Here is a 14253-nt window from a genome sequence, read left to right on the forward strand (position 1 = left end):
TTTTGGGGTGCTCCATCCTACATTTCAGTCAAGCAAAAAGAAAGCGGAGAGCAAAGGACCACTTCGGGAAACGGGCCATCATTGCCCATGTCCTCGTGATGTAAGAGGTTGAGTTAAGAAGCAGGTCACGTGTGGCGGCTCGCCCTGTGCCCAGAGTATTAAAAACAATCCTGTTGCTCATGGAAATCGAATTGGGACCAAGGTGTGTTGCCCTTTAGAATTATGAACCAATTTAAGAGGCGTGTAAACTTAAAACTGAATTTATTTTGAATAATGACTAATCTAACTCCATAAACAGCTATGCTTAAAGAAAGTCATCTTAAACAGCTTCGTTCTCATGAAATGCATTTGCTTTTCTCCCAATTATTTCCTCCAGAACCTTTTTTTCCCCCTTTTAGGGGGAGAGAAAGACCAGCCTCTTTGGGGTGGCAGTTTATTTTGTCCCAAATAACAAGAGGAGGAATCACGGTAGCACCCACCGGGGTTTTCTGAAGGAGAACTGTAATGCAACACACATGAATTACACTCTCAGTTCGGACCATAAATTGCACTTTGCCACCTGCAGGAAAAAAGGATCTCAAAATGCTACTTGTTGGGGGGAAGGTGGGTGTGGGAGGGGGAGATAAAGGAGTCGTCTGTACCCCGTCCTCCAAGTTCACCCCCCGCTGGTGGAAGCCGGCCATGGGCTCCAAAAGGACAGAACTCATCCTGGCCACAGACATGCATTTGGAAACAAGGTCCTTAGACATTCTGTCCACAAAAATCATTGAAAAGGATCAGTGCTGGATTTAGCGAAATGCTAAATCAACCCCGAGGGGAAGTTAAAATTCAGCTCGGCCTCTCACCTTCTCTTGTGGCTGTCCTCAGAGCAGAGCGCTTGGCATATCAGGCCAATGAGGCAGAACCACAGTGCTGCCAACGCAATTACCCTCCAGTCACCGACTGACTTAATGAGGGGGATGCAGCCCATTGACCAATCAAAACACAGCCACCAGGGGCACAGCAGCAGCCAGGCATTCAATGAATAGTAGTAATTATAGTTTATGGCCTGCCAATCAAAAGAAAAACAAACATTTATTTGATACTGAACTTGGAAAAAAATATATACATATCCTAACTTCACTTTGAAGGCATCCCTATGTTGCAAGGAGAGTAGTTGTATAAAATAAAATGTTGCCACTTTCTACATATGCAGAAATTCCTGAGCCAGGAACCAAACCTGTGCCACCGCAGCAGCGACAACGCCAGATCCTTAACTACTAAGCTAGCAGGGAACTCCTAAATGCATTGAGATTTTTAACAGATAAAAATATAGCAAAGCCACCAGACTGCTATACATTTGCTACATTTCTGATCAAACTATGTCCCATGTCCTATTTACTGAGAGATGCCCAAAGTCTATGGCCCCGAACATCTGAGGTCCTGGGGTCACCCATGTGCCTGACAATACAAGGCACAAGGTAAGTACAAGGTTCTCTGGTCCGTGATTTCTGTCTCGATGAAATGCACAGCAAAGACTCCCTTGGAAAACCTCTGGGTCGAATCAGAGGTGCAGCTGCCTGCCTACACCGCAGCCACAGCCATGCCAGATCTGAGCCATGTCTGCCACCTAAACCACAGCTCATGGCAATGCTAGGTCCTTAACCTGCTAAGCGAGACAGGGATCAAACCTGCGTCCTCATGGATACTAGTCAGGTTCGTTACTGCGGAGCCACAACAGAAACTCCCTCCTGGGCAAACCTTGATGAGGAAGTCCGGACACTATTAGACTTTTATTTGTTTTATTTTTAAATTTTTATTTATTTATTGTCTTTTTTGCCATTTCTTGGGCCGCTCCCGCGGCATGTGGAGGTTCCCAGGCTAGGAGTCAAATCGGAGCTGTAGCCACTGGCCTACGCCACAGCCACAGCAATACGGGATCCGAGCCGCATCTGCAACCTAAACCACAGCTCACGGCAACACTGGATCCTTAACCCACTGAGCAAGGCCAGGGACTGAACCCGCAACCTCATGTTCCCAGTTGGATTCGTTAACCTCTGAGCCACGATGGGAACTCCCATTATAAGATTTTTAAAGAGACCAAGGATATTGTTACATTTTCTCTTAACCCTGCCATGGCAATTTCCTTTATAACAAAGTAATGGGGTTGGGGACACTTTAAGGAGGCTGCCAGGAAACCTGACATTTTCTAAACCACCCACTCCTCTTTATTTCTGTTTAGAAAGGAAACACATGGAGTTGAGATCCTCTCAACGCCCTAGTAAAAACCTCGTTTCATCCTAGAATGTGCTCGGTGAACGGAATCAAATGTGCAGGTGTCCCGCTTAGGGGGGCATTTTGTGGGTGTGCTGGGGAGGGAGATGAGGAGGAGGGCAGGGGAGGGAAGATCGGGACCCCGATGAGCAGAGCAGACAGACGCGGGACTCACCCTGACCAGCATGCTGTCGGCGAAGGAGGCGGGGTTGTCCACCTCGGTGAAGGCCGGCGGGCCGGTGCCCATGATCTTCCAGCGCACATAGAGCATGCCCGCTCCCCCCGCGGCCAGGAGAGTCATCCGGAAGAGGAGGCCCCCATTCCTGAGCAAGCCAGGGTTCTGAAAGGACACCATGAGGCCCCTGAAGTCACAGATGTTTCGAATAGAAGTGTGGCCCAGCCAGGGACAAAAGTGCCGCGGTCCTGCCTGAACCGCCCTGACACCGCGCTTGAGAAGGCCCGCTGGTTTAGATTCGAAGTCGCAAGAGATCCTCTGAAAAGGGCATTTTAAATCAGCTGGTCCTCGAGGTTTTCCGCATCTTGGCTGGAAGACCAGAGCAGCTACTCACCTCGAATGATCGGTCCTTGTGTAGCACCTTCTGGACCACTGCCAGGACGTTTAACTTGCTCATCACCAAGATGTCAAAGACGGCATTCAGACCCTAAGCAAGCAGAGCGGGGCGTCAGCCACGGGACAGCCTGACTCGGACGGGGTGGAAACTACACTTCACGATTTTACTGCTGAATCTAGACAAGAAACGGACTGGACCAGATCATCACAGCCCACCTCTCTGGCTCGAAAAATGAAACGAAACCAAACATATCCCGTTGTTCCTGTGCAATTAGCTCAGGGTAATGCAGTCTATCCACTCGATTATCTCGTCAATCCCCGTTAGTCCTAATTTCACAGTCTGCATATGAGAGACCTGCAAGGTGCGGTGCCCGGGGAAGCCCTGCAGAGGTCGCCTTCCATTTTTACGGCTTTAAGCAGTCCCTTAGCTGATGTAACTGACCCCCTGTCTGCTCAGCAACCACACCTAGGACTCTAAAGGCAGCCGTCATCTTGAAGACCCAGCCGCATAAGTAATTACACGGCAGGCACTGCAGGTGCTTGCTGGTTTCTCAGCAAAGGCCCTGGAGTGGGAGCAGAACACAGAATCTCTGCTGGGGCTTTGGTGAGCTCTCAGGGTCCGCCTCCTGGTCTCTCTTCTTGCCAGGGAGCCAGGTCACGTGACCAAGTTCCAATCTACGGGATGCGGGCAGAAGTGGTAACGCACCATCCTGGAGGTTTGTCCAAGACCCAGACAGGCTCCACCCTCGGTGCCCCGTCCAGTTGGCTGGGGTGGAGATGTTCAGAGTGATGCTGGAAGCCATACCCTGAAGACGGCAGAAGCTCCAGCAGAAGCTCTGCCAGCCTGGCCCCCACCACGTGGAGGCCAGCCAGCCACTGGTGCCCATGACTTTCAGGGGAATGACAAATAACTTCAAGTACGTAAAGCCACTGGCCCTTGGAGGGGATACTGCAGTTCCACCTGTGCTAACAGCTTCCGGTAGCACCGTGATCATTTCTTTGTAGCAGGTGATGGCTGCTCATGAAGCGATGACACCCATGGTTACCGGCTGAAGGCTCACCCGGCCTTGAACTCTACTCTCTAGGATTCAGTGGCCTCTGTATGGATGTGGCTGCTGCAGGCAACATCATGCAGCTAAACATCCTGCCCAAATGAGGTAAAGTGGTCAGGATATGTACTGTGTAGGCAGCTCAAGCTGCCCATAAATGACTTGGGTCTTTTTAATGTGGGGCTTCGTGGCAAAGAAGATCATCAATCATCGGCAGCCAGCGGTAATTTGCGGTTTGCAGAGCAAGGATGATGTCCCTACTTTGCCCTCTCCCATCAGTGCCCAGGGCCATTAATTATCCAGCACACGGGCCACTGCCGGGTTAATCACTTCACAGAGTCCTGATTTGTCCACCCATGCGACACATGATTTTAGTGGGTCACAGAGGACCGCTTCTGCCTGGGTGTGAACCGTTTTCTAGAAGGCGGGAGCTCCCCGCTGAGCTGCACTGTCTTCTTAAGACCATTCGTTCTTCTGCCTGCAGAACCATCACCCAGGGGTGGCAGGGTCATGTTGTCACAAACACTGAGCCAAACGTGAGTCTGGCTCTCCCTGCTCCTTCCTACTGAAACGTACCATCCAAATATCCACATTCTAATCAGATTTTTCCAAAACTGCTAAATGTCATCATACTGTTTTCGTTTTTCTCTTTTTTGGCCATCCCATGGAATATGGAGTTCCTGGGCCGGGGGTCAGCTGCACGTGCGACCTAAGCCACAGCTGTGGCAACGTGGGGTCCTTAACTCACTGTGTTGGGCCGGGGATCGCACCTGCATCCCAGTGCTCCAGATATACTGCTGATCCCACTGCACCACAGGGGGAACTCCTCACCATATCTTTATTCCCATACATTCCACCTAATATTTTAGTGCTTCTCAAACATCACCCGGGGGCCCTTGTGGGTTCTGAGATCAGAAAGTTCTGATAAGCTCCCAGATGGTGTGGATGCTACTGCTCCTCAAACCACACTCTGGGAAGCCAAGGTTGAGGGCAGTGGTTCTCAAAGGCGACTGTGTACCCCCTCCCCAACACCAGGGCTCGCCTGGCAGTGTCTGGAGACACTTTAGGCTGAGAGGGGTAGAGACAAGATGCTGCTAAATATCCTACAATGCACAGGACCTGCCGCAAAGAATGAACGATTCAGACCAAAATGTCAATAATGCCAAGGCTGAGAAATACTTGGTTTAGAGCAAACTTTAAAAATGCAATGCGGAGTTCACGTCGTGGCTCAGCAGTAACGAACCCGACTAGTATCCACGAAGACACAGGTTCAACCCCTGGCTTCACTCAGTGGGTTAAGCATTCAGTGTTGCCGTGAGCTGCAGTGTAGGTTGCAGACGTGGCTTGGACCCTGCGTTGCCGAGGCTGGGGTGTAGGCCAGCAGCTGCTGCTCCAATTCGACCTCTAGCCTGGGAACTTCCATATGCCACACCTGAGGCCCTAAAATGAAAAAAAAAAAAACAAAAAAACATTTTTTTAACTCGTTGGGAGCTTCCTGGTGGCCTAGTGGTTAAGGATCTGGCATTGTCACTGCTATGGCATGGGTTTGATCCCTGGCCAGGAAATTTATGCATGCTGTGGACTTAGCCAAAAAAAAAAAAAAAAAAAAAAAAAAAAAGGTGACTCATGAAATACAAGCATTTTTGAACTGAAATTCTTTCTATACCATTTCCTAGCTGGTTAACCTTGATCTCACAAGCTGAGCCCAGTAAAACCACCGATCTTTGCCTCGACGGGTGTCAAACCCCCAAGAGCCTGGGCCACTCTTTCTTTCCCTCAGCTTCCTCTATGGGCCAACATGCATCCGCATCCATTTTCCATTTCTCCATCTCCACTCACATCCCCCGCGTCTCAGCATCCCTCCAATAATGAAGGTGGGAAATTGGCTAGAATGGAGAAAGAAAGGCATCACCAGGCCTCTGCCTTCCTGGGGCTTCAATTCTGTGCTGACACAGGGGCGCACGCCTGGACTCTTCGGCGCCTTCTCTCCTCTGACATTTCTGGGTGAAGCCGGGCATCACATAACGCACATCAATACTTATTTAATCAGGACCAGAGCAGGGATGCGGTCAGAACACTGCTGTATTTAGAGCATCCCAGAAAAGCCACACCACTCCTCTCTGTCTCCAGGATGTCTCCACAGGGCTAATCACCGCTCTTTAGGAACTGTCCCCTCTCCATGTCCACCCGCTCCAATGACTGTCAGCCGAGACAGTCAGTTCCCATGTGAACCACCAGCATCACGACCGCACAGGTAACTGGTCCAGCAGTGGGGTTCGGGAGAGGAGGTCACGCGGGCAGGGCAGCCCCAGATGTCTGTACAGGAGGGAAAGGACGCGGGTGGAGCGCAGGCCCTGGCGGCGCCTGGGGTCTTACCAGCACGGTGATGCCCTGCTCCTTGCACAGCATGGCCACTGCTCCCAGGAGGATACTCAGCAGCACCCAGAACGTGGAACGTGTTCCCTCCTTGTGAGCTGCCAATTAGGGGAATGACAAACACAAAAGTCACGCAACATAGCTGTCTTGTTAACACCTGGAACTAAAAGCCTAAGCATGCACCTTCGAGAGCCATGATCTAAAAACAGAGCTTGCATTACAGACAGCAATTCTCTGCGGGTGCGTTAGAACCGAGTTTCTAGTTAGACAGCACCAGCTATGTGCCCTACATGGCCCCTCTCAAGGGGGCCCTAGCAGGTGCCCAGAGCCTCTGGGGGGCATTGTCACACAGCCCTGCTCACAAAGACACTTCAAGGCAGGGTCCCCATGGGGAAATTCCTTCTTCCCACCCTGCTGATCACCTAACAGGCCGTTCTGACAGGCTGAGCCGAGAACCCCGACGGGGCGTGGTGGTGCTGCTTCCGGTTGTCCAGGCCCCAGCAGTCCCTGCTGCTGTCACAACAGGGGTTGATGGGGACACCTGATCGGCTCTGAGTATCTCCACACCCCCCCAGGGGAGGAATCCAGGGCTGTTCTGAGGGTGTCTACCACTTTCGGGTAGAACCCAGGCTCTCTGAACACCAGGGGCTCAGGAACGCGGAATGCTCTGCCACCAGCAGGGAGCAGCTCCGGAGGATGCAGGATGCAGGACCACCTCGCCCACTGGCAGGGGGACTGGAGCAGTAACAGGAAGCGGAAACTAATAACCAGCCTTCCAGGGAGAGAGGGTCTGCTATGCATTGGTGGTGGGCGGAGTGGGCAGTTTGGGGGCTAGAGCTGAACTGCTCGGGAGGAGAGGAAACACAAGAAGCTTCTCTGCTCCTCTGATACTCTCACCTCCTCATCAAGGCAGATGATGAACAAACACTGAAAAAATATTTCAAAAACACTGGAAAAAGACCTAAGTTTGAGGCGGGGCAAAGTGAACCTGCCTGGAGGGGGTGCCCATGAGTCTTGGTTCAGCTCTGCTTAAAACCAGAACTCCCGGGAGCTCCCGTTGTGGCGCAGTGGTTAATGAATCCGACTAGGAACCATGAGGTTTTGGGTTCGGTCCCTGCCCTTGCTCGGTGGCTTAATGATCCGGCGTTGCCATGAGCTGTGTTGTAGGTTGCAGATGCGGCTCGGATCCCGCGTTGCTGTGGCTCTGGTGTAGGCTGGTGGCTACGGCTCCGATTAGACCCCTAGCTTGGGAATCTCCATATGCCGTGGGAACGGCCCAAGAAATAGCAAAAACAAAAAACAAAAAAAACAGAACTCCCGGAGCTCCCATCATGGCTCAGTGGTTAAGGAACCTGACTAGCATCCATGAGGATGCAGGTTCGATCCCTGGCCTCAATCAATGGGTTAAAGATCTGGCGTTGCCATAAGCTGTGGTGTAGGTCATAGTTGAGGCTCAGATCCCACATTGCTGTGGCTGTGGTGTAGGTCGCAGATGTGGCTTGGATCTGGTGTTGCTGTGGCTAGGGTGTAGGCTGGCAGCTACAGCTCCGATTGGACCCCTAGGCTGGGAACCTCCATATGTCGCTGGTGCAGCCCTAAAAGACAAAAAACAAACAAAACGGAACTCCAGAGTTCCTACTGTGGCTCAGTGGGTTAAGAACCTGACAAGTATCCATGAGGATGTAGGTTTGATCCCACAGGCCTCACCCAGTGGGTTAAAGGATCCAGCATTGCTACAAGCTGCAGTATAGGTCAAGGATGCACCTTGCATCTGGCATTGCTGTGGCTGTGGTACAGGACGGAAGTTATAGCTCTGATTTAACCTCTAGCCTGGGAACTTCCATATGCTGCAGGTGCGGCCCTAAAAAGACAAAACAATCATACTTGAACTCCTTGCCTAAATTCCAGCTCTGCCAGGTACCACGCGACCTTGAGCAAGCTACTTTTACTCAGGTTCAATGACCTTGTCCATAAAATGGGGGCGATGTTACCTATACATTCTCTACTTGAGGGAAAAAATAGAACTACCTGGCCATGTGTTAAAAGTTACATAAATACGCTTGCAAACCATCTCTCTGGAGAACACAAAGGAAAACAGCTATATTAGCTTCTGAACAGTTTTAAAAAGAAAATTTCAGGTAGGAGAGGAAGTCTTCTATTTCACTAGATAAGCTTTCATACTGTCTACATTTTCTTACCTAGGTACATGTATTAAAAACCATACTAAAAACTAAACATTAAAAAGAAAATCAGAGTTCCCATTGTGGCTCAGCAGGTTATGAACCCAACTAGTATCCATGAGGATGTGGGTTTGATCCCTGGCCTCACTCAGTGGGCTAAGGATCCCGCACTGCAGTAAGCTGTTATGTAAGTCAAAGATTTGACTCGGATCTGGTATTGCTACAGCTGTGGTGGAGGCCGGGAGCTGCAGCTCTGATTCGACCCCTAGCCTGGGAATTTCTATATGCTGCAGGTGCAGCCCTAAAAAGCAAAACCAAAAGAAAACAAAAATCACTTGGTATAACACTGGGACCACAGAAAGCATTCCGTGTTTGTTGCACATGAATCAGCAAAACCACCCCAGGTTGATGGGCAAGAGTCTCTAATGGGGTTTTGAAGGAGCAGTCAAGGGGGTGGGTGACTCGTCACCAAAATATGCCAAGCTCATTAAGCCATGAAAAGATACACCTCGGTTCTCATTAAACTGCTTGAGCAGGAAACCAACAGTCAAAGTGTGTGTGTATTGGGCGGGGGGTGACGGAGAAAGCAGATCTCGAATGATCTGCAAAGCCCAGGATGAGAGTCCTCGGCTCCCCGGCCCGGAACAGTCGTGGGGTCTAGGGGGCAAGCGCTGCTAACCTTGAACTTCCTGCGTGTGGGTGGAGACTCCTGTCAAGATGCCGAGGGTCTGCTCCCAGCTGAGCCCCCAGACTCTCAACACACTGTGAGCGAGACTGTCCCCCACACCACCCGAGGGCCTGGATGGCTGCTCGGGAGTGTGTCCTCATTCAGACAGGCCACAGCGGCTGCAGGGGTTCCAAGTCAAAGCAAAGGGACACACAGGCCAACATTTTTTTGATGGCCAAAATGGCTAGAATGCGGAACCGTTTAATCTGGCTGTATAGTCAAGGCACCAGGCCAATGGATGACCAGACAGGACAGTGTCACTGCCTGGGATTCCACTGCCCCGAAAACACACAACATGAACCCACAGTGAACACTTGTTACAGGCCTTCCTGATCCTTCCTGCTGTCGATGGGATAAAGGGGTGGCATTCAGGGCGACCAGCCTCTCCCCAGCTTCTGGCACACGGGCCAACCTGCTCTCACTGGGCTGTGCGCAGTCTAGAATGTCCCCAGCAGAATCCTGCCAGCTTATTCGGCTGTCAAAGGTCACTTGGGCTGTGCCAGCCACTCCTGCCCTCCTGAGCGTCCTCTCTTCCCGATTCACTCATCTTGGTCACAGAACAACAGCAAATGGTCCTGTGTGTACGCCTGACTGCCCACGAGCAGGGGCTGGCTCATGCACGCCGGTGCCCTTAACAGACCCCCTAGATGAAGCTGGGCCCAGCGGTAGCGCCCTAGACGGTGCTCAGCATAATCCATCACCACGTGCCTCTCACGCGTTATTACAAATACTTGATTTTCTGTATTTTCCCCCAGATGGGGTTTCTCATCCTCGAACTGCTGACATATGGGTTGACATTCTTTGCACCAGAGCCTTCCATGTTTCTTTTTTTTTTGGCTGTGCCTTGGGATGTAGTTCCCAGGGCCAGGGATCTACCCCCGTACCACAGCAGCAACCAGAGCTGCTGCAAAGACAGCAGCTTTTACATCCTTAACCTGCTACGCCATAGGAGAACCCCCGCGCCTCCCTTGTTTCTGCCCATGAGATGCCAGGAGCACTCCCCACTCCCAGCTGTGATGAACAAAGGTCCTGGAGGGTGGGAGGGGACCACCCCCAGTTGAGACCATTGCACACAACAAGTGCTACTCACAGCACACGGTCCACGGACCTGCCCTTGGATCTTGTAAGAAAGGCAGACTCTCAGGCCTCTTACGGATCCTCGGACTCAGAAACTTGAGGGTGGAGCCCAGCCAGATGCCTTTTATTCTCTTTTTTGCTTTTTTTAGGGCTGCGTACGTAGCATATGGAAGTTCCCAAGCTAGGGGCCTATGCCACAGCCACAGGAACTCGGGACCCGAGCCACATCTGCGACCTTCACCTCAGCTTTTGGCAATGCCGGATCCTTAACCCACTGGGCGGGGCCAGGGATTGAACCTGCATCTGCATGGATACAGATTAGGTTCATTACTGCTGAGCCACAACAGGAAGTACCTACAAGTTTTTAACCAGCCCTCCAGGTGATTCTGATGCTAACCTTCAAGGAGCACCACCCTGGATGGGAAGCTGGTTCACAAAACAGGTCCACCAGGCCTGTTTTGACAGAATCCGTAGCACCTGACTCTCTTGGAGAAGGGGCGACTGACAAATCACAGAACCACAAGCAATGGCTGGAGCTTCTTGGAGCTGTGGCTGTGATCTCCCTTGCAGTGATGGAAATACTGGAATCCTTTCCAACATGCTTCCAGTGGGGGCCACGTGGCCTTGACTTTCGGAACTTCTGCCATAGCTGTCACTTTCCACGACTGCCCAGCCCATTTCAGTTTTAACTTGGGTTGTTTAATACGCTTTCTTTCTTCCTTTTTTTGGCGGGGAGGGGAGCATGCTCATGGCTTGTGTTAGTTCCCGGGCCAGGGATTGAACCCAAGCCATAGCAGGGACAATGCCAGCGCCTTCACTGCTAGGCCACCAGGGAACTCTGTTCAACATGCTTTCTTAGAGGGAGCCCAGGCCTGCCTCCCAATGCCCTTGAGCAGCATCTCACCAACAGCTGCGGTGGCACAGGGCCTGGAAGCCAAATTCTCTTTACTGAAAATCACTGCATAAGGGAATATTGAGTTCCATCAAGCAAACTAAGGATAACTTCACTTGCAGAAATTAATTACATGATATATGTAATACCAAGAAATCATAATTACCGGCCACCAGAACAAAGTCTTGTTACATTAGATGTGTTTGCACTGGGGTGTTTATATATTTATTGGAATTTTGCATCTGCTTTGGACATTTGCTAGCAATCATTAGACAAATGTCCATAGACACAGGGCTCTAATAAAAACACATCTGGCCAAAACAACCCTAAAGCCAACGTACCACTTAATTCTTTTTAGGGTATAAATTTGAGCAAGGCCTTACAAGCTTTAGCAGGAGACCACAAGGGTTCAGCTGGCAAAACAGGTGGTCGCACTCACAACAGGCCACATTAGAGCATGGGGAAGCCCATGCCTTGTGACATGTGACAGAAATGGATGGAAGATGACACCCTTAAGGCTTGTCCTCTCCATCCCAGCGAACGCATGGTTCAGAGTCCCTCCTCCCGGAACACATCACCCCGAGTCTCTGTCCAACCACTTTCGGGATTTTCTCGCATCAGCAGTTAACATGTTAATAAACACCTTTAATTATAAATGAACCCATGGAGTTCTCTTGTGGTCAATCAGGTTAAAGATCCAGTGTCGTCACTGCAGCCACTTGGGTTGCTGCTATGGCTCAGGTTTGATCCCTGGCCCAGGAATGTCAGCATGCTGCAGTGGCAGCCCCCCCGCCAAAAAAATTATCGATGAACCCATTAATTACCACGGAGTCCCCTCCACCGGGTAAAAGACAGCCTGCCCTGGCTCCCGTGCCTCCCCCAGGCCCCACACCTCCAGGTGCAGCAGGGGAGGCAGTGCTGCAGTCCGACTTCAGCCAACTTTTCACATCCAATAAGCATTAAGTTGAGTAGTTGACTAGGAACCAAATGGACCTCTCCCCTCCTCATGCTTTAACTAGGTTTGATTTTATTTTTTTTGGTCTTTTTAGGGCTGCACCTGCAGCATATGGAAGTTTCCAGGCTAGGGGTTGAATCAGAGCTGCAGCTGCTGGCCTGCACCACAGCCCCAGCAATGCCAGATCCAAGCCACATCCACAACTTATGCCGCAGCAATACTGGCTCCTTAACCCAGTGAGCAAGGCCAGTGCGTCCTCATGGATACCGGTTAGGTTCTTCACCTGCTGAGCCACAGTGGGAACTCCTAGGTTTGATTTTTTTTTTTTTTAAGCTCCTACTCCTGCAACTTGTGTTCATACCTCTTAACGAGCTGTAACAGGATTTCCCAATGTAACATTCCCTGTTCTTAACATTAAAAGCAGTCCCCTTGATCATTTTACATTTCATCTTAGAAAAACGGAATTAGCTGGTATTTTACCTGACGGTAAGACGGATTAATTCCCCCCGCCCCCCCACCACGAACCAGTGGTTTTGACAGGAAAAACATTCCCAGCTCTTCCATTAAGACACCCCAAGGACTCTTGTTGAAAGCACTCCATTAACACAGAGTTAAATTACTACAGGGGGGTGAAGGTACTGGGCTCATGTTCCCCTTGTGTGGAATTTAAAATGGCTTTCTCCTCAGCTGGCGAAATCAGAGAGTTCACTGCATACAGAAAAATAACTTACATAAAAACACAACCTGCAGGTTCACTGATAGCCTCCCTAATCTCACCTTCATTTCGCCACGTCTCAACCCCACATGTCTGTAAGGGACTCAGACTCACCCTCCATCTCTCAAATCCTTCACTGCGATTCTTCTGAGATAGCCCTATTCTTTAATTTTCTCTTACACTTCGGATATCGCTCAAACGTGTCCAATACGAAAACACGTGAAAGATGAAGACAGCAATTCTTTGCCACAGAAATTTCAGGTTCAGTGACTCTTAAACACAGTGGCAGATTCCAGCAGTCAGTTACAAACCTAGGGATGGCTTCACATTCAGAAAACCAAATTCTAGATCGCTTCTGTCCAAGAGGAAGCATTATGGTTCGTGAACACCTGAAATTTACCTGGTCCCTATTGTGACATGTTGGAGGCATCAAACACACACCAGATTTTGAAGACTCAGTATGGAAAAAAAAGAATGTCAGACATTTCATAATATTTATACTGATCACATGTTGGAATTACAATATTATTAATACACTAGGCTTAAAATATATATTAAAAAAATATATAAAATATATATCACACCTGTGGGTGGCATATGGAAATTCCCAGGCGAGGGATTGAACAGGAGCTGCAGCTGCTGGCCAACATCACAGCCACAGCCACAGCCACGCTGGATCTGAGCTGCATCTGTGACCCACACTATAGCTTGCAGCAATGCTGGATCCTTAACCCACTGAGTGAAGCCAGTGATTGAACCTGCATCCTCACGGACACCAATCAGGTGTTCTTAACCTGCTGAGCCACAACAGGTACTTCTGAAAAAGTATCGCTAAAATTCCTTAGCCTGTGGCTACTAGAAATTTTACGTAGGTCTCACATTGTACTTCCTACCGTCTGGCACTGTCTACACCACGTGATCAGAGACGCAGCTCATACATGAAAGGATCTGCACAGTGTTCCAAGCACGCCTTTGAAAACTTGGAAAAGATGAAATGAATTGTCTGTTTAAATCCAATTCTTTCTCTCCCCATCCCTACCAGACGAGCCACGTGATCTATAATCAGGAGCCATAAGACTAAGCATGCACACACACACTACAGCTTTTCCAGAACCCAAACTAGGAAAGCTGAGTTGAACTAATACAGGTGACTCTTCAACAACGGGAGAGTTGAATAATGTCACAGTCGACCATGTCCCTTGGTATCTGCAGTTCTCTTGCTTTTTTTTTTTGTCTTAATAGAGCTGCACCTGCAGCATATGGAAGTCCACAGGCTATAGGTGGAATCAGAACTACAGCTGCCAGTCTATACCACAGCCACAGCCACACGGAATCTGAGCTGCATCTGCGAACTACACCATAGCTCATAGCAACGCAGGATTCTTAATCCACTGAATGAGGCCAGGGATGGAACCCGAATCCTCATGGATACTAGTCGGATTCGTTTCCGCTGTGCCA

At 50.0% G+C, this 14253-nt stretch overlaps 1 protein-coding gene across 5 annotated transcripts in view; it reads right to left on the reverse strand.

Annotated features, from left to right (window-relative positions):
* The window catches only part of TMTC4 (transmembrane and tetratricopeptide repeat containing 4), an 81551-nt gene that overhangs the window by 30112 nt on the left and 37186 nt on the right, over positions 1 to 14253 (reverse strand). For all 5 annotated transcript variants that reach the window (XM_013980646.2, XM_013980645.2, XM_013980644.2 and 2 more), the window contains 4 exon segments: positions 6250 to 6347; positions 2823 to 2915; positions 2429 to 2593; positions 846 to 1048 (listed from right to left, as the gene is read on the reverse strand). In XM_013980646.2, the coding sequence (XP_013836100.1) occupies positions 846 to 1048; positions 2429 to 2593; positions 2823 to 2915; positions 6250 to 6347 (559 nt within the window).

The sequence above is a fragment of the Sus scrofa genome, chromosome 11, assembly GCF_000003025.6.
Source record: "Sus scrofa isolate TJ Tabasco breed Duroc chromosome 11, Sscrofa11.1, whole genome shotgun sequence".
In the NCBI taxonomy this organism is placed as follows: domain Eukaryota; kingdom Metazoa; phylum Chordata; class Mammalia; order Artiodactyla; family Suidae; genus Sus; species Sus scrofa.